This window comes from Thrips palmi, unplaced genomic scaffold, assembly GCF_012932325.1.
Source record: "Thrips palmi isolate BJ-2018 unplaced genomic scaffold, TpBJ-2018v1 HiC_scaffold_4, whole genome shotgun sequence".
In the NCBI taxonomy this organism is placed as follows: Eukaryota; Metazoa; Arthropoda; class Insecta; order Thysanoptera; family Thripidae; genus Thrips; species Thrips palmi.
This window is the reverse complement of record NW_023144631.1, coordinates 9016142-9033260: the sequence shown is the minus strand read 5'-3', so window position 1 is coordinate 9033260 and position 17119 is coordinate 9016142. Positions and strand designations below refer to the sequence as shown.

The following is a 17119-nucleotide window of genomic DNA, read 5'->3' as shown; positions in this document are numbered from 1 at the left end:
AAGACGGGACACGGGTCTTTATCACATATGGCTTGAGTCCAACCCAACTCGTAGCAAAGCGCGCGCGCTGCACTCACATACTCAACACGTCTAAAACATCAAGCATCAGCTCTGAACTGAAGCCTCATGAAAAACGATTGTACTGACCTCCGTGAAAATGGCCTCGGGATAGCTGACCACAAAGGCGCCTCCTAGCCCCGTGCCAGCTAGAGACTTTACGACCACTATGGGACCATGCTCACAGAACTGTGCCGGCGCCACTTTCTTAGGGTGCTCCCACACTGTTCACATCACATCATATCAATAATAATAGTCAAAGCCTTATATTTATTGCAATACGATCATGCAAGCAGCAGACATGTTGACCGGCACAGAGCAGGTTTAAAATGGTCCCGCGTCTTGTCTTTTTGACACTTCGGCAGGATCCAGATGGCCGTGCCCAGCGGACGAACCTAACCACAAAAGTGCGAAAGCAATAAAACAGCGACAGCAAACATTTGTGTTTGACTACATCTCAGGGGATCCTCTGTTCTTATCTTTCGCTGTCATCGTTTAGTGTCATTGTTTCATTCAAATCATGTCATGCGCTTAATATGACAACCTTTGGAAATGTGTAGCCTTCTGTACTTAGCATTGTTTTGCTCAGGCCGAAATTAGTGACTGTCAATGTTTTGAAAATGAGTGGAGTAAGGTTAGAGGTTCAGTGGTCTCCAGTTCACCCAGATAAGTTCATAACTTGGGGGACTGACATAAATCTTTACGAGGTTAAACTGACTAAAGATGCGCCAGCTTCAAGTAAGTCAATTAATTGCCTGACTCATTCAGTCAAAGTTACCGTTTCAATGCCACAATTGATTCCTTCAATCAGGGGACTTTGCCCTCTTGTCCTTTTATATGATTTTTGTATTATGTATAATTCGTTTCATTTTTTCCTGCAGGCATCAAAATCTCTGACACCACTTCAGCTCATCTTTTAGCCTCAAACTCAAACCTCCCTTATGTGAAGTGTGTGGACATTTACCCACACAATGAAAGCGATGTTTTGCTTGCAATTGGTCAAATAAATGGAAAAGTTGTTCTGAACACCTTTGGACAGACAGTTTTTGATTGCCTGGGATTAGCTGGGAAAGAGCTTGGTATGCCTTTAGATATCCACTAATATTGTCTTTCCATAGTGCATCATGATTTTTAAAATGTATTCTGTCAATTGCAGTGCCAAGACATGCTCGTCAGTGCAACACTGTGGCATGGAATCCAACAGATCCCAATTTGATAGCAGCAGGCCTTGAAAAGCACCGTACAGACCATTCTGTTCTTCTGTGGAACTTACAACGCTGTCCTCTCTCCAATGGTTTGTGTCAAATTGATTTTTGCATTTGAATGTGATCCACATTGTGAGTTTTAAAAACCATATTTGATCTTCTCAGGTCATTCGACTCACCATCATGCTTCATCATCTTCATCATCATCTTCTATGGAACCTTTGCGCCCTAGTGTGGAACTTGGTTTGTCAGAAACTGCTCACTCACTTGCCTGGCTTAGAGGTCAGCCTAAATGTTTAATGGTTGGGCTGAATGGCAAACACTTGAAGTTGTTTGATTTTAGAGGTAATTATACCCACCTTTTATATTTTTTTACATTTTTGTAAAATAAGTGGGTGTGCAATTGTATTTATTTTTATTTTCATTTCCCAGACACAGGAAGGGCTGTAAGTTCTACTCCTACCAAGGCAGTGTACGGGTTAGCTGTAGATCCACAGGCTGATCACCGTCTTGCTTCTTTTGTTGACAATCAAATTTATGTATGGGACACAAGAAATTTTGAAAAGCCAGTTTTATTTTTATCACAAAATAAACCTGTCTCTAAGGTATCATGGTGCCCCACAAGGTAAGCTGTTGTGTTCCTCCCAACCTCTTATTAGAGCATTGTGCATTGAAACAGTGCTTATCTTCTCCAATTTTTTCAGGAACAATCTATTAGGGACACTTCAGCGTGACAGTACATGCATTGGATTGTATGACATTCAACCAACAATGGTAGGAAATGATGAAGTAGAGCCATCTTTCTTGGAACGTGCTGTCCTACCGGGAGTGACGGGGGTAGCAGGAGGAGCACAAACTTCAACATCTGGGGCCATCACATCATTTTCTTGGCATCCCTCTCACGAAAATCGCCTTCTGAATATTAGTTTATCAGGTAAAAATATTTTCCTAGCAAAATATCTCCCTAACAATTGAAGAAAATTTTGATATTGATGTGTTCTTTGATGCTTTTTTTCAGGTAATTTGACAGATTATACAGTTTTTGAAAGAATCACTCTGAACTGGTCACCTAGTTCCCATATTGTTTGGACTCATGGCTGGAGAACCTTGAAAACTGTTTGTGATAAGGATCCTATATACAGTGATATAGACAGTGAAGCTATCCTAATCAAGAAAAGAGCATTGTCTGGCTATGGTTTGAGGGTAATGATCATAAAACCGCTATGAATCAATCTATTTTCTGAAAGATACATTATCTTTGTACCTCTTGAAATCACTGTTGTCTCATGTTTCAGTCTAACTTAAGTGAAAATGGAGAATTAGCTGAAAGCAAAGATTTGAAGCGCCTTTGGAGGTGGCTGTATCTCAGTTCGAATCTTTCTGATGAAGGTCTGGTTCCCAGTAACAATACCAGGCATCCTGGTGTAAGGTATGATTTCAATTCATAGTTATGTTTCTTAGTTCATAATTATATAATTTCTTTCAAGTGACAGTCTTTCAATCATTTTCTTTCCAGATCTGTCATTAAAAGATCTGATGGAAATCAAATGTCTGGTACAGAAACTTCCACAATGCATGGTCCATGGTCTGATATGAGTACTTGTCAGATAGCTGCAAGAGTGTATAGGTTAGTCAAAATATTTATTTCCTTATTTTAGTTCTTGCAAATTGCTTTCCTGACCCCATCATAATTCTTTATCTATTTTATTGCAGGAGTGATGAGAGGGAACAGGCACTACAGCTTTGTGGGTGGCATTTGGATCGAGACGGTTTTTTGGAACAGCTAGAATCTAGTGGCCATTATTCAAGAGCAGCTGCCATAGCTGTGTTTAATCTGAAATTACGTCAAGCTGTAGAAATTATTAGAAGAGGTGCCAACAACCCTCACACGTCATCTCCAGCTAATCTTAATATTGTAGCTGTCGCATTGTCTGGTAAAACCTCTTCTAAGGCACAATATAACAGCCTAATCCAAGAGTCACATGAATAATTAATAATTATTTCTTGCAGGCTTTTCCGATGACAAAACAAGCATGTGGAGACAGCAGTGTATTTCTGCAAAACAATACTTGACAGATCCTTATCTTCGTGTCATGTTTTCATTCCTCACCTCTGAAAGTGATACTTACGAGGAGGTTTTGGTAAGCAACTCTTGAACTATTTTTATTCGAATTTCTGAACAAATCTGGATTTGGTTCTACCTCAGCACTTTGAAGAAAGTAATTTTTTGGCATTTCACAGGAAGAGAAAGATGTAGCTGTAGAAGATAGGGTTGCATTTGCTTGTTGCTTTCTATCAGACCTGAACTTGTCTGAATACTTACGGAATTTGACTGCCAAATTGACAGAAGAAGGTGATCTGGGTGGAATCCTTCTAACAGGTTTGTTATCCAAACAATTTTAAACTTGTTATTTACTGAATTTTTCAAAGAAATGGAAATATGTTAATACAGTCTGGTACGTGCACTGTTTACTGGATGATTTGGATTCCTGTCTTTTTGTTCTCAGGTGCCACAATGGAAAGTATTGCCTTACTCCAACAATATTTGGACAGAACAGGGGACATTCAGAGCGTCAGTTTTATTGCAGCTAGGGCCTTCCCTCCTTCTCTACTAAAAGAAGACATTGTACAGGAATGGATTTCCAAGTAAGCATCTAAATTATAGCATTGTTTTCAGTTCCACATTTTAATTTGAAGAATTGTTACATCTTTGCCCTGGGCTCAAATTGGTTAACATGCATTTGCAATTTCTTTCCAGTTATCGTAATTTGCTGGACAGCTGGAAACTGTGGACTCAACGGGCTCACTTTGATATAGCATTAAGTGGCAGAAATGAATCAGAAAAGCCTCCACAGCAGGTATTTGTTTCCTGCAACTTTTGTTCTAAAAGTGTTTCTGCCTTCATGCAAGGTCGTGGGAGGGGACTCTTTGCCAGAGTGCCAAACAAGTCGAAGGTGTGTAAGGTGGGCTGCTTCATTTCATCTCCATTTCTCACTTCATAGCGCTCATAAATTCTCATTTTGAGGAGTTTTCATACTCAACAATACCTCCATCACACTTTGACCCACAGATAACCTCATGTCCAAACTGCCGCAAACCACTTCCTCGCTGTTCCATTTGCCTTTTGAATATGGGCTCAGCATCAGGGGCTTACAGCGTGAAGGCAGGAAGTACTATGAACCGAACTATTGACCCCGGGTCCAATTCAGATAAATTAGCAGAATTTGCAAGTTGGTTCACCTGGTGTCAGTCTTGTCGTCATGGAGGTCATGCCTCTCATATAATGCATTGGTTCAGGTAATGAGTGCAAACTTTTTCCTTATTTCATGTGAGGCTGTTCCTTCAATAATGGGTTCCTTTTTGCTTTGTTTTTTCCAGTGACCATTTGGAGTGTCCGGTGACAGCATGTAATTGTCGGTGTATGTCCCTTGACTTTGCAGCCAAAGTGATATCTGTACCTGCATTGTAGGATTAAAAAGTGAGCTTTCATGCTATTGTTTGTACGGTAGGCAGAATTTATTGTTGTTATTTTTTTTATAATATCAAACCAATTGAGTGAAGGAAGTAAACTACTACTTGCTTAGTCTACATATCATTTGTCATGTTTATTAACCCTCTCAAAGTTGCACAATGATGAAAGGCAACAGTCCTTCAAGATGCACTCAAGACTTCCCTAAGCCTCGTCTTGCTTGTGTAAAATTACTAAGTACCTACCAACAACAACCGTTATGTCTAAAAAAAATACAAAGGTCTCAAAAATAGTTCATTAATTTGCAAAATAAGCCTTGAAACAACAGAACTTACACATACATAAAAAAAATGTTTTCAAAGTTCACTGATTACTGGGAATGGACAAAAAGGAATTCATGGTTATCACACAGAGGGTTTCAAACAAACTAGGGTGAAAAAGTACTAGATAATCACAAAATTCTTCAGAGTTCAGCAACAAAACTGAAAACAGTTTTCTCTCACAAACATATGTGGTATAAGTATATCTAAGAAAGTATCATTAGTTCTAAAAGGAGTCATACCAATTAATTAAAAACATCTTTAGTTAGGGAATATTCTTAATTTTTGTAGCATTGCGTACAAAATTTTATCTAAAAAAAATATTTTGTTCATTAAACTGAAGCATATAAGCGCTCATAAGCAATTAATCACAGATGATTCAATCAAAAGCATTCTCCACCTCTATAATCATAAAAAAAAAAAAAATACTGGCACATGAGTGGCATCCATTTCAAAAATAACATTAAAAATTACCCTGATAAAAAAAAAGAGGAAACCAGGGCCTGAAATACTGAAGAACCTGTTGGATTGAGCAAATCGACAGAAGTTGAGCTTCACCATATGTAGAGTTATTTGTTGCTTTGCATAGTGCTTCTAGTTAACATCATAATTAATTTTGTTTTTTCTGTTGTCTTTGAATCTTGGCTGATGGGTCTTCATTTTGTTCAAGACAATTCCAACGCACAACTGACAGCTTAGGACTACTAGTTGCTTTTCTTCTTGTCCGACACAGGTTTACTGGGATAGATTATGAATAGTGAGAGCTGAGTTACAGATAACAAGAGGCCTACAAGATTTTGAATCTGAAAGGAAAAATAAGATAAAAATTAGTACAGTATAATTCAAGGGAGGTTTTTTTTTTTGTTTTTTTTTTATGTTTGTCTTACCTGAATGAAAGCATCACTCAGGATTATGCCATACAATAACCACATGAATGCAGAAATAGTACCCATGAATATCATGGGGAAGGGCAAGCATTCAGTGCTTTGAGTCCGCATCACCTCAGCCTGCAAGTTGCATAGTGTCATAATATTTCCCAATAAAGATAAGAGATGCCTCAATGCTTTAAATTGTCACTTACTAGTTGAAACAGAGGTGAGGCAATGAGAAGGAACATCAAAACTGTGGTAATAATGCCGAAACGAAACAGCACCTTTTCTGGATCTTCCATGTGCACATAGAACAAAATGGATCCAAAGAAAATGATAGCCTTGCCGATTGTCTTCACAACTGAAGCCTTGAGGGGTAAAAAATCCAAAGTAAATAACAAAATAAAGGGGTTAAAAGACAATTTGAAACACTTCCTTTTTTAAAATGTATACCTTGTCTTCTGAATAGATGTAGTAGCAGGACAAATAAGCCAAGTTCAGAACAGTACCCATGAAGTTGACAGGGTACATTCCTGGATCTTTGATCAAATCAGCATATTTAAAGAATAAAATGCACCTAAAATAAAGGATACATGTCTTAACTAAACCAAAACTAAGCAAAATGGAACAAAATTTTATCTAGATTACTGATAACTTACAAGCCGATACCGCCGACAAATGGCTCAAGTTGAACATTTCTTGTGTTGCCCTTCTTTATTATATCTTTACAGACAAATCTACAAGAGGAACAAATTTGAGAATATTAATTTACTATAGTAACACTTAAGATTCAAAACTGCCTTGTTAACAAACTCACACTCCAGAAAAGAATTGTCCTACAGTAACAATGCTTGCGGTAGCTCCGACAATTCCTTTATAATCTTCTAGCGGCATTGTGAGTCTATAAGCAAACGAAACAGGTACAACAAGTTTGCATCATACATGGCAATGAACAAAATAAGTTAGAGTTTAGTCTATTGAGTTTTCGGCAGTTCTAATAAGCCTGCTTCAACTGAAGGTGTTTATCCACTGTTCACCAAAATTTATCAGGCTCAACACATCACCTACCAAACTTTGTTTCGAATTTCCCACAATTTTCAAGGAAGCAAGAGAAATGGGACTTCAAAATTTTCAAGGCCTCAGAAAGTACAGAACCCATGAACAATAGAGATCATCAGAAAGTTACAGCCAAAATGATAAAAGCATCAACTGTATGCCTACCTGTATCACCAACGGTTCCTTAAAATATTTGAGGTTGATGTTGATGTTGCGCCAGTACAGTGCAAGAATAAGAATGGCCACGCAACTACACCTAAAACCCGACACACTATCTCTTTCGCACACAAAGATACACACGTAGATAATGCCAAAATAGCCTTGACGGGCGATTTAAGTAACCTTCAACCTCCGAGAAACCAGACGACGTGCAGGTGCAGACGACAGTAGTATGAGAAATTAACCTTCAAGGGGAAGGACATGAAAAAGATACGGTTCCTTACTTTCCAGTTCCAGCACTGCACATCTAGGAGGCGGTAGGCGGTTCATCTTGAGAAGTAGCCGGTGGCGTGCCGAATTTATTCTTCCATAGCACATTTCGGACGAAAATGGCTTCAAATTGGGCCAAAAGTGCGGAAGAGCAGGAAAAGCTGGTCAAGAAGGTAAGTAACTTCTTACCATTCGATCTATTTTAGTTGGAATATAGACACCTACGAATTGTGGTTGAGGTTATGTGACCAGGCGACATCCTTACGTCCTGCGTTGTTTTTCCGTTTTCTGGTACCTAGTCCGCTTGTGTTTTATATTTTTTCCGTTTTTTTGTGTGTTGCAGCTTAGCACAACAGATATAACTCCACCGAACGATTCCGAGGCCAGCCGAAAGCCACAGCCCGCAGGCACAGGGGATACCCAAACTGACGATGAAGCCGTGACACCTGCCGAGCGGTCTTTGCTCCAAAAAATTATCCGTAAAGGCCTTGTTGAAAACAAAAATGACATCGAAATTCAACGAAAGGACCCGACTTCGCCCCTCTACTCCGTCAAGAGCTTTGAAGCCTTGCACCTGTAAGTGATGCAACTACACGTTAAGTTACTGAAGCAAGGAGTTTTAGTCCATGTGGTGACGCAAATTCTTTGACACTAACTCAAGCCATTTTGTTGTGATGAAATTTAAATGTGCTAAGTGTATTGTGCATAGTTTTCAAAGTAATGGAATAAAAAGAAATGTGTGTGTATCATATCTATCATTGTCTTGTGTACAGGAAACCGAACTTGCTGAAGGGAGTTTTCACTATGGGCTTCAATGCCCCTTCTAAAATTCAGGAGTCTGCCCTACCTCTGCTTCTAGCGGATCCGTAAGCAATCATTTCTGCTTCATGTGTATGTAACAATTGTTTTCGTCCTTTGTTGTCATAAATTTTTCTCTTTTTTTTATCAGCCCTCAGAACATGATTGCTCAGTCTCAATCAGGTACAGGCAAAACAGCTGCGTTTGTTCTTGCAATGTTAAGTCGTGTTGACCCCAGCAAGAACTATACTCAGGCATTATGTTTGTCTCCAACTTACGAGCTAGCCATTCAGACAGGAGAGGTTGCTGCCAAGATGGCACAATTTTGTCCTGAAATTAAGATTCGGTATGCTGTTCGAGGAGAGGAAGGTAAGTACTCATACTTTTATTGGAAATGAATACCATTTTTTCTACAGTTTGTTGACCCTTCCTTTTCTGTCTCAGTTCCCAGAGGGACAAAACTCACAGAGCACATCATTATTGGAACTCCTGGAAAGGTGGTTGATTGGGCCATAAAATTCCGCTTTTTTGACTTGAGCAAGATCTCTGTGTTTGTGCTGGATGAGGCTGATGTGATGATAGCAACTCAAGGTCATCAAGATCAGAGTTTCCGAATTCACAAGTAAGTTTTTGCCTCAGCAACTTACTGTTTTCATTTATAAAAATAAATTTTGAAAAGAACTTTTCTTATAGTTTTGTGTAATTTATTTTACAGAGCGCTCTCCAGATCATGCCAAATGATGTTCTTCTCTGCTACTTATGAGCATGATGTGATGGAGTTTGCTGAAGCAATTGTAAACAATCCAGTAGTCATAAGATTAAAGCGTGAGGAGGAAAGTTTGGATAATATTAAACAGTACTATGTCAAATGCCGAAATCAGGACGACAAGTACTTAGCCATTTCAAACATTTATGGAGTAGTAACAATAGGCCAGGCTATGATTTTCTGCCATGTAAGTTCTGGACATGCATTAAGTAATTTTTTAACATCCCCCCTCTGCCTTTTATTAATTTTATTCATTATTTTCAGACCAGGAAAACTGCTCAATGGCTTGTGGAGAAAATGACAAAAGATGGTCATGCAGTTGCCCTGCTTTCTGGGGACCTCACAGTAGAGCAGAGAATAGCCGTGTTGGATAGATTTAGAGAAGGCAAAGAAAAAGTTCTTATCACTACAAATGTTCTTTCAAGAGGTAATAGCAGAAGAGTGTGCCATAGTGTACCATTTGTTTTTCATTCAATGTGGTTTAATATTTGTATTATTTGCTATTAGGTATTGATGTTGAACAAGTTACTATTGTTGTCAACTTTGATCTACCTATTGACCTCAATCGAAAAGCCGATTGTGAAACCTACCTCCACAGAATTGGGCGCACTGGTCGGTTTGGCAAAGCTGGTCTAGCCATAAACTTAATTGATAACTCTGAAAGTATGACCGTTCTTAAGCAAATTGAAGATCACTTTGGTAAGGATGAAGTTAATTTTCTGTCACTAGGTCTTGTCTGTTTTTTAATCAGTTCATTTATATTGTTATTGCTTTGTGTTTAATAGGGAAACCAATTCACCTTCTGGATGCAGCTGATGTCGACGAGATTGAAAAGTTGGCTTCTGCTGATTAATGCAACTGAAAGACATTGTAACGCTACATTTTCCTGATTTTGTGTTTTTATTTATTTGGACTATTATTTCTATGTCAATTATTATTGGTCATGTCTGGAGGGAATTATTGTGAGCTCAATTTTTGTCTGTCAGTTATCTTTTATGTCTCAGTTTTCAAATCCAGTGGTATGCCTTCTTTGTTGCTTTTTGTTTCTGTAATTGTTTTGCTTAATTGTGACCACACATACTTCTTGTTTCATCGTAAAAAGTTATCATCTTTTCTAGACTTTACTGTCATTTTGAGGCAGGTTTAAGATATTTTTTTGCCTTTTTGACTGCATGCAAGTTCAAATTATGACTTTCACTGTTAAAAGAGTGATCACCTAGATCAATTCTATGTCACTAATTTCAGTATCCCCCATCAGAGCCTAAGGATGCATTTGTTCAGAGTCTGCATTCAAACATGTTATATATGTAAATGGTTTCCTGCAGTTTATATATTTTTTGTATAAAGCATTTCTAAACAACAAATGAGTCCTTTCTTTAACTCCTCCCTCCTGGGAACTTGTCGGGTAGAACACATGTCTATGCTCACTTTACCATAATCTGGAGTGTGTGCAAGTCTTGGCCGAAGTTCAGGACAGAAATCGCTTAGACTTCATATGTCAGATTTCACTATTCACATGGTGGGTTGGAAGGTCAAAATTTAGGTCTCAGATTTTTACCTGCACTGTGAAAGGTGTTCAAAATTTGAAGAAATGACACAATTCGGGCGTGTTTCGAGCAGTTTCAGAGGAGTGGCCTGTACTGTAGACATTGGCAGCAATTTAATTAATAATGAGTCACTCCCATTTTCGCTTTGCTCACACAGGGAAGTCCCCCCTCGGTTGTAACGCCGCTGATTTACATCGTGAGAATTTGGAAATGAGAGCAAATTATCTCATCAGTTCCGTTGTACAAGAAATGACACGAACAGATCTTTGGGGCAGCCGTCGGGCGTGCGGGTCGCGGCTCGGCTGCCGCGTCAGCAAAACACCGCGCCGTGCCGCCGTGCACCTCGGCGTGTTTGTAAACACGCCGCGGCATCTCCCCGCCGTGCGTGCCGCGTGCCGCGTGACAAGTGGCGGAGAGCGGGCGTGCTGGCCCGCCCCCATCCCTCCGCCCCCGCCCCTTGCCCAACACCGCGGCATGCGTGCCGAGCTGAGCCTCCCCGTCGTCCGGCCGTCCGGTGCCGTCCGGCCCGGCCGAGCCCCGCGGTGTAGGTGCGCGATAGAGCGATGACTTCCCTCCGCGGGGGATGGGACGCTTGACGTTTGCCGCTTGCACTTCCAGTAGGCTCAGTCCGACAGTCGTTTTCGTTTGCGCTGCCTTGCTTGCACCTTCACTGGCACCCCCTGAGTGCGACAGAGACAGCGCGACGAAAACGACTCTCGGAATGAGTCTGCAGCGAGCGCGCCGATAACGCGTCGCCGCGGTGACGCGACGCGAAGCGACGGCGGCCCGCAGAAGCCACCCCGCCGCGCCAGCCGTGCCGTGCACCACGCCGAGCTTCCCTCTTCCTGCTGCGATACACTGCGATAGTCCGGAGGGCCGTCGCCGCACCCCCTGCTCCGCGTGTAGACGGTGAGGTCGCCCCGAACGCCGCCACTCGCTCTAAGACTTTAAGATGGTGAAGGCGAGCGCGTCCACCGGAGCCAAGAGCAAGGCGGGCGGAACGAACGCGCTGCGGATCGACATGAAGAGGAAGCTGCCGCTGCCACCGCCCTTCGTCGTGAGCCGCGGCTACACTCCGGACTACCCCTGGCTGGGCCAGGACCATCCCGCACCCAAGTCGTCCAGGCCCCGCCTCCTCATGCAGCAGTCGTGCTCCGGCGCGGCCAAGGCGGCCGTGTGCGTGGTCTCCGCCGTGCTGGGCGTCGCGCTCATCCTGTACGCCGGCAACGCCATCATCCGCGCCAACGCGGAGCGCGCCGCCCTGCACGACGCCCACGCGGCCCACGGCCCAGGTCTCCATCCGCAGCACGCCGCGCTGGTGCAGGGTGAGTGTGAAAGGGCGATCTGGCGGCTGGCGGTCCAGTGCAAAAGATGCCATTTTCGCCACGCTCGTTATTTCTCCTTTGGGAAGAGCCCATTTTGATTCTTTCCCCTTCTCGTTCTTCCGCTCAGAGGATCCCGCTGGTCAGGACGTCGTCGGCGCCCTTGTCTCCAGCAAGGACGGCCAGCACTACGGCCCTGACCCCGAAGAGCACCTGGCTGACGACCCCGTCGGCCTGCGGATGGTGGACCCGGTCCTGCCCGAGAACGACGTCCGCGTCGAGGACGGCTCCGTCGGCCCCGCCGCTGGAGAAGATGGCTTCGCGCAGCAGGTGTCCGAGGCCATGGCCCAGGACGGCGAAGCGAGCCCGGGCGCAATCCAAGCCACCAAGCACCTCCTGCTCTGGATGAGGATGGCCAACTTGGTGGGCTTGCAGAGGGAGATGGAGCAGCGCGTCCAAGTGACGGAGGCGCTGCAGGGCGCCTACGACAAGCTGCAGGCCGCGGAGGCCGCCATGGCCGACGGCGACGGTGAGTGAACAGCATACAGTGGCGCACGACTGGCACCTTGTCTGTTAGCTTCCAGTTCAAAACTGAGGCAGCAATTTTTTGTCCGCAGATGATTTGGTGGTGTCCGAACTAGGCCCGACTCCGAACGAGCCGACTTCCAGCCTGGAGGTGGACGACGCGCAGACCCAAGTGGAGGACCAGCCGGAGGACGCGCCCCGCGACGAGCACGGGGATCTGCAGGTGCAGGACACCGTCGACGAGGACGCCCGCCTCCTGATGCAGTGGATGGCGCAGGCGCAGCCCACGGAACAGGAGCTGCAGGAGGAGCCCCACCAGGACCAGGACACCGTCGACGAGGACGCCCGCCTGCTGGCCCAGTGGATGAGGCAGGCGTCGGAGCAGGGCGTCGAACAGGACGCGCAGCAAGACGGCCAGCAGGAGGCTCTTCCCCAGGCTGACCCGCAAGGCGACGAGCAGGGCAACCAGACGAGCGAACAGCAAGACAAAGACAACCAGCAGGTCGACGACAAGGTCGTGCATCAGATCCTGCTCTGGCTAACGTCGAGCCCCCAGTCCTGGGACGTGGAGCAAGCCGTCCAGGAAGCGAAGCAGCCTGTCGCCGAGGCCGCCAACAACCCCGTCGTCCTGCCTCCGACCGGCCAAGCTAACGCCTCAGCCAAGCCCTCGGCGCAACCTCAGCCCCAAGAAGACCCTCAGCCAGAAGCGGCGACCACCGTGGTGCCTTGGGACCAGCTCAACGAGGACGACAAGCAGGACGCGCTGCTGCCCACACTGGCGGCCAGAGGGTTGGACCTGCACCAGGGAGAGGCAAACGCCCCTGTCGCCACAGCCGGCCCGGCCGGGCCTATGCTGGTTGACGGCGCCGACGCCTGGAGTGACAGCAGCATGGCGACGCAGGTCGAGTCCGACGTTCCAATGCGCGAGCCTCAGGGTGAGCTGCACGGCGCGCCCGAGGACGAGAAGCAGTTCGAGGCGCAGCAGGCCCAGCACTACCGCCACCTCGTGTCGCAGCGCTTCCCGCTCATGTACCACGTGCTGCACCTGAGGCGCAGCCAGCAAGACGCCCTGCAGCAGGAGCAGCGCGCCACCGCCTACCTGCGCCTCCTGGACCTGCACCTGCTGCAGCACCAGCAGGAGGCCGAGGCACGCCGCCAGCAGAGACAGCACCAGCAGGACGTGCTTCGCCTGCAGCGGGACGAGGCGCAGTGGGCGCAGCAGGGCCAGCAGGACCAGCAGGGCCAGCAGTCCTATCTCATAGGTGAGCTCGAAGGGCGATGGATCGACTTTGCGTTTGCGTTCAATGGTGGGATTTATGACACTGCAATGAAAAGAGTGTGACAAGAGTGTCGCATTCCTGGGTTGCCGAGAACCGTGGGGCTTTCAGGATTGGGCCCTGTCGCAGTCGGTGGTGTTTTCCCCGGGGAAGGGCTTCGGGTTTGGGGGCGGGGGGCTGGGTCCGAGTGCCGTCACTGGCACGCCTTAAAAATTGCCAGTGCGCTGCGTCTCGCGGCAAGCAGCACGCTTCTGGGTCGCCTTGACGGCCTTGACGGTGCCGAGGGAGTTCAGCGGGACAGCGACCTCCAGGGCTCCGCGGTGCGCGGCCAAACGCCGGCCAATCGGTTAACGCTCTGCCCGCTCTGCCGCCGCGGCTCCGGTCGCGCATCGCGCCGCCGTACGTGTGTTTTTGCGAACCAGTCTAGATCGGGGCGGACAAGGCGCCCTCTAGGCGCGGCGTGGCACGGCACCACGGCGGCGCGGGGCCGCGAGATGCAAGCTGACACAGCGGCTTTGGCGGTTGGAACTGAAATAAACACCACTCCAGCGGCTTTGCTTCTCGCTGCGCGTGGCTTCGCGTTCGGCGCGGCGAAACCTTGGAGGACGTCTGGAAGTTCATGGCACCGCGTCGTCCCTTGCGCGAAAATGTGTTTCAAAAGAAGAAACTGCTAGCTGCCCGAATGCCAGCGCTGACTTTGGTTGTTGTGTTCCAGGGCAGTACGAGCGACGGCGTCCGGTCCGGCATCTCCACGGCCGCGTGCACTTCCACCAGCGCCACCAGCACGCGTTCTAGGTCCACGCGCGTGCTCCCAAACGCGTACACTGCAGCTTCGCTGCGAACAAGACTGAAATCGAAAGAGATTCGAACCAAACCACCCGCTCAATTAAAACCTGTTTTATATTTTTAAAGAAATAAACGAGTTACAAAAACATTCGGTGTTGTTCATCGATCTTCCCCGCAGTCATCTTGGCCGCTAAGTGCTGTCCTGGTCCCGGTCCATGTGGGGGCAGGGCCGGGCAGGGCGTTACCCTTGACCGTGGTGCGGCCGCCACGCCCCGCCACACCCCACCACGCCCCAGCAGATTCGCGAGGCGGCGTGGACACGTGGGCAAGGACGATGACGATGAGGGCCTGCGTCTGCATTACGACATCGAGGCCGTGTTCTCGCCTTCCCTCCTAGTCCGGGCAGGCTGGGCAGTCCGGGCAGGTTGGATGACGGTCCAGGCGAAGAGAGGCCGCCAGGGTCTGCTCAGCCTGGCTCAGCGAATCCGCAGTGTTCCGTTCCGTTCCGTTCCGTTCCGTTCCGTTCCGTCGTCGCGCTGTCTCGCTCGCACCCGGACGGAACGTCCCCATGAGTGCGAGAGAAAGCATGTTCGCGAAAGCACAGCGACCTGGCCGCGGTCGGGAAAGTGATCTCCATTCTGCACACGGGCAAGCGAGGGGCCGCGGTGGTTTATTGCGTCAGCGCCCCTCCGCCCCAAAACCAGTCCCACAATCCATTGCTCATTATCGTGGTTCTTCACGGCTAGTGTCGACTCCTGTGCGGCCCTCTCTGTCTGCGTCCCCGGGGCGGCCGCCCCCGCGATGCCCCGGAGGCCCCGGAGGCCTCGTCGGAGGTCCCGGGCGCCGCGGAGCGTGTCGCCGCCGTGCCCTGCGTCGTCGCCGAGGTCGTCGCCGTGTCCTGCGAGGCGAGCGACCCGCGTCCGGCCGGCCCGTCGAAGAGCAGGGCCAGCTCGGCGGGGTAGAGGCCCCGCGACTGCAGGATCCCCTCGGCCACGGCGCTGTCCAGCCCCCACGAGGACGCCGACGACGAGGTCAACTCCGAGTCCGAGTGGCTCAGCGTGTACTGCGCGGGGAAAAGCTGTCAATGTATGCGGCTTTCGCCAAAGTCCCTCACTGTCTACTTTTCGGCGCAAGTTTCGCGACGAGTTGGCGCCGCAGTGGCTTCTCGTTCACCGCAACGCGCAATGCCTCTCGGTCGGGAATCCCCTCCAAGGAAAACAAAAGCACTGGGTGTCGAAGTGCTGAATGGAAGTTGGCTTCTAGGAACCCGGCGAACTCGCCTGTAATTTGGCATGAACGCGGCGGGCCTCGCGGCGGGCGGCGAGGCGGCCGTCGGCGTCCCTCGCGGCGATTTGGCGGACGGTCACGGCCGTGACGTCACGACCGATCACGTCCTGTCAGGCCGCGGACGTCGCCAGCAGCAGCCAGCAGTCGCGAGCCGGGAGTGGCCAGGAAGCCGCGGGGAGGCGGACTCGCGCACCGCGCACGCAGCCCAGGCACGCCGCGGCACGCGTGCCTCCAGGCGGCCCGAAAACGTAGCCGCCGAGTGGAGTGGCGGGGCGCGGGGCGTTCGCAATGGCCCGGTGATTATTCGCAGTCCCGTTCCGCGACTCCGCGACCGCCATCGCCATGGTTCAGCCAGCGCTGCCCTCGCGGCCGGCCCGGCCCGCGCCACTGTGATTGGCAGCCCGATGCGGCGGACTGCGGTGCCGAAATAACGACGTGGGGAAATCGAGAGTGATCCGGGTCCTCCCCGGCGAAGGCGTCAAGACTCGCGTCAAGATGCCGGAGCCTGACCTAGCATTGCGCATTGCGCTCGGCGCGCCAAAGTAGGGCCTGGCCCACCTGGCGGGGGGCTCCTTTCGGGGGCCGGATGATCCACATGGTCCCGATACCTCGCTGTCCTCGTCGGTGTCCTGGCGGTCCTGGTCGAAGGCGGCGCCCAGCACCGACAGATCGCCCGGCGGCGGCCCCCACAGCCAACGCATCCACGTCTCGCCGACGGACACCTTGAGCACCACGTCCACGAGCACCAGCGAGCTGATGAGCGGCTCCATCACCACGGACGCCAGCACCACCAGCTGCACGTAGTAGTGCATCGGCGCCCTGGGCGAGGCCCTGCGGACCCACCGGAGCGAGGCAGAACTGTGAAAAGGCCTCGGCGGGTATTTGAACTCCGGTCCCCAGAGATGAGCGCAGTGAGGCAGTACGCAAACATGCGACCGGCATGGCGGGTCAGCAGGCACCACGTTGGCTAGGTCAAGCCAGATTGCCGCTCGTCGATTATGCCACCAGAGAGAACGACCGCGGTGGGCACTCTGATTCTGTTGTTGTCAGTGCGGGGGCGGGGAGTCTCGGTCTCCTGCCGTGCGGGTAACCAGCAGTCACCTAGCGTCGGCATGCGGCAGGGCAGGGCCCGGCAGGGCCTAGCTTCAACTAGGCGTGGAGGAGGAGCGGGGGACTGTGACTCACTCGCCGAGTTTTGACGGACGTGCCGGCACAAGAATTGGGGTCCGCGAGTCGCGAGTGTCTGGTCGTCGCGTCGCCGCGTCGCCGCCCTGCACACCAAGTGCGTGGCGTCGCCGGCACTGCCGTGGGAAGTGTCGGAGGCTGTCCGTCCGTCCGAGCGGAGCGGCGCGGCGCTTTTATTGTCACTGCGTTCCGCTTCATTTCCGTTTTCATTTTCATTTCGC

At 48.9% G+C, this 17119-nt stretch overlaps 5 protein-coding genes across 6 annotated transcripts; 3 read left to right on the top strand and 2 right to left on the bottom strand.

Moving 5' to 3' along the window:
- Positions 1-419: 419 nt before the first annotated feature.
- LOC117649279 (GATOR complex protein MIOS-A) lies at positions 420-4854 on the top strand. Of its 2 annotated transcripts, none has more exons than XM_034391887.1 (16): positions 420-795; positions 939-1136; positions 1214-1351; positions 1428-1607; positions 1695-1887; positions 1967-2196; positions 2281-2465; positions 2558-2691; positions 2779-2889; positions 2976-3196; positions 3273-3403; positions 3504-3642; positions 3770-3908; positions 4021-4216; positions 4333-4559; positions 4641-4854. In XM_034391887.1, exons 1-16 carry the CDS (start codon positions 678-680, stop codon positions 4729-4731), a joined length of 2631 nt encoding a protein of 876 aa, XP_034247778.1. In that variant the 5' UTR covers positions 420-677; the 3' UTR covers positions 4732-4854. The 2 variants fall into 2 exon arrangements, with proteins under 2 accessions (XP_034247778.1, XP_034247777.1); XM_034391886.1 differs by having other exon boundaries at positions 4021-4225.
- LOC117649282 (sugar transporter SWEET1-like) lies at positions 4760-7368 on the bottom strand. The gene is made up of 7 exons (XM_034391889.1): positions 7142-7368; positions 6738-6821; positions 6580-6657; positions 6374-6497; positions 6133-6288; positions 5939-6058; positions 4760-5854 (listed from the first exon to the last, which is right to left on the bottom strand). Exons 2-7 carry the CDS (start codon positions 6812-6814, stop codon positions 5756-5758), a joined length of 654 nt encoding a protein of 217 aa, XP_034247780.1. The 5' UTR covers positions 6815-6821; positions 7142-7368; the 3' UTR covers positions 4760-5755.
- A 48-nt stretch (positions 7369-7416) lies between these two features.
- LOC117649281 (DEAD-box helicase Dbp80) lies at positions 7417-10333 on the top strand. The gene is made up of 9 exons (XM_034391888.1): positions 7417-7578; positions 7749-7981; positions 8179-8271; positions 8355-8572; positions 8648-8825; positions 8919-9156; positions 9234-9396; positions 9477-9668; positions 9755-10333. Exons 1-9 carry the CDS (start codon positions 7525-7527, stop codon positions 9820-9822), a joined length of 1437 nt encoding a protein of 478 aa, XP_034247779.1. The 5' UTR covers positions 7417-7524; the 3' UTR covers positions 9823-10333.
- Positions 10334-11293: 960 nt separating this feature from the next.
- LOC117649635 lies at positions 11294-14574 on the top strand. The gene is made up of 4 exons (XM_034392541.1): positions 11294-11841; positions 11969-12367; positions 12456-13625; positions 14356-14574. Exons 1-4 carry the CDS (start codon positions 11469-11471, stop codon positions 14433-14435), a joined length of 2022 nt encoding a protein of 673 aa, XP_034248432.1. The 5' UTR covers positions 11294-11468; the 3' UTR covers positions 14436-14574.
- On the bottom strand, positions 14523-16723 carry LOC117649597. Its single transcript, XM_034392489.1, has 3 exons — positions 16322-16723; positions 15345-15489; positions 14523-14533 (listed from the first exon to the last, which is right to left on the bottom strand). The coding sequence occupies exons 1-3, from the start codon at positions 16523-16525 to the stop codon at positions 14523-14525; spliced, it is 360 nt and encodes a 119-aa protein (XP_034248380.1). The 5' UTR covers positions 16526-16723.
- Between the last annotated feature and the right edge of the window lie 396 nt (positions 16724-17119).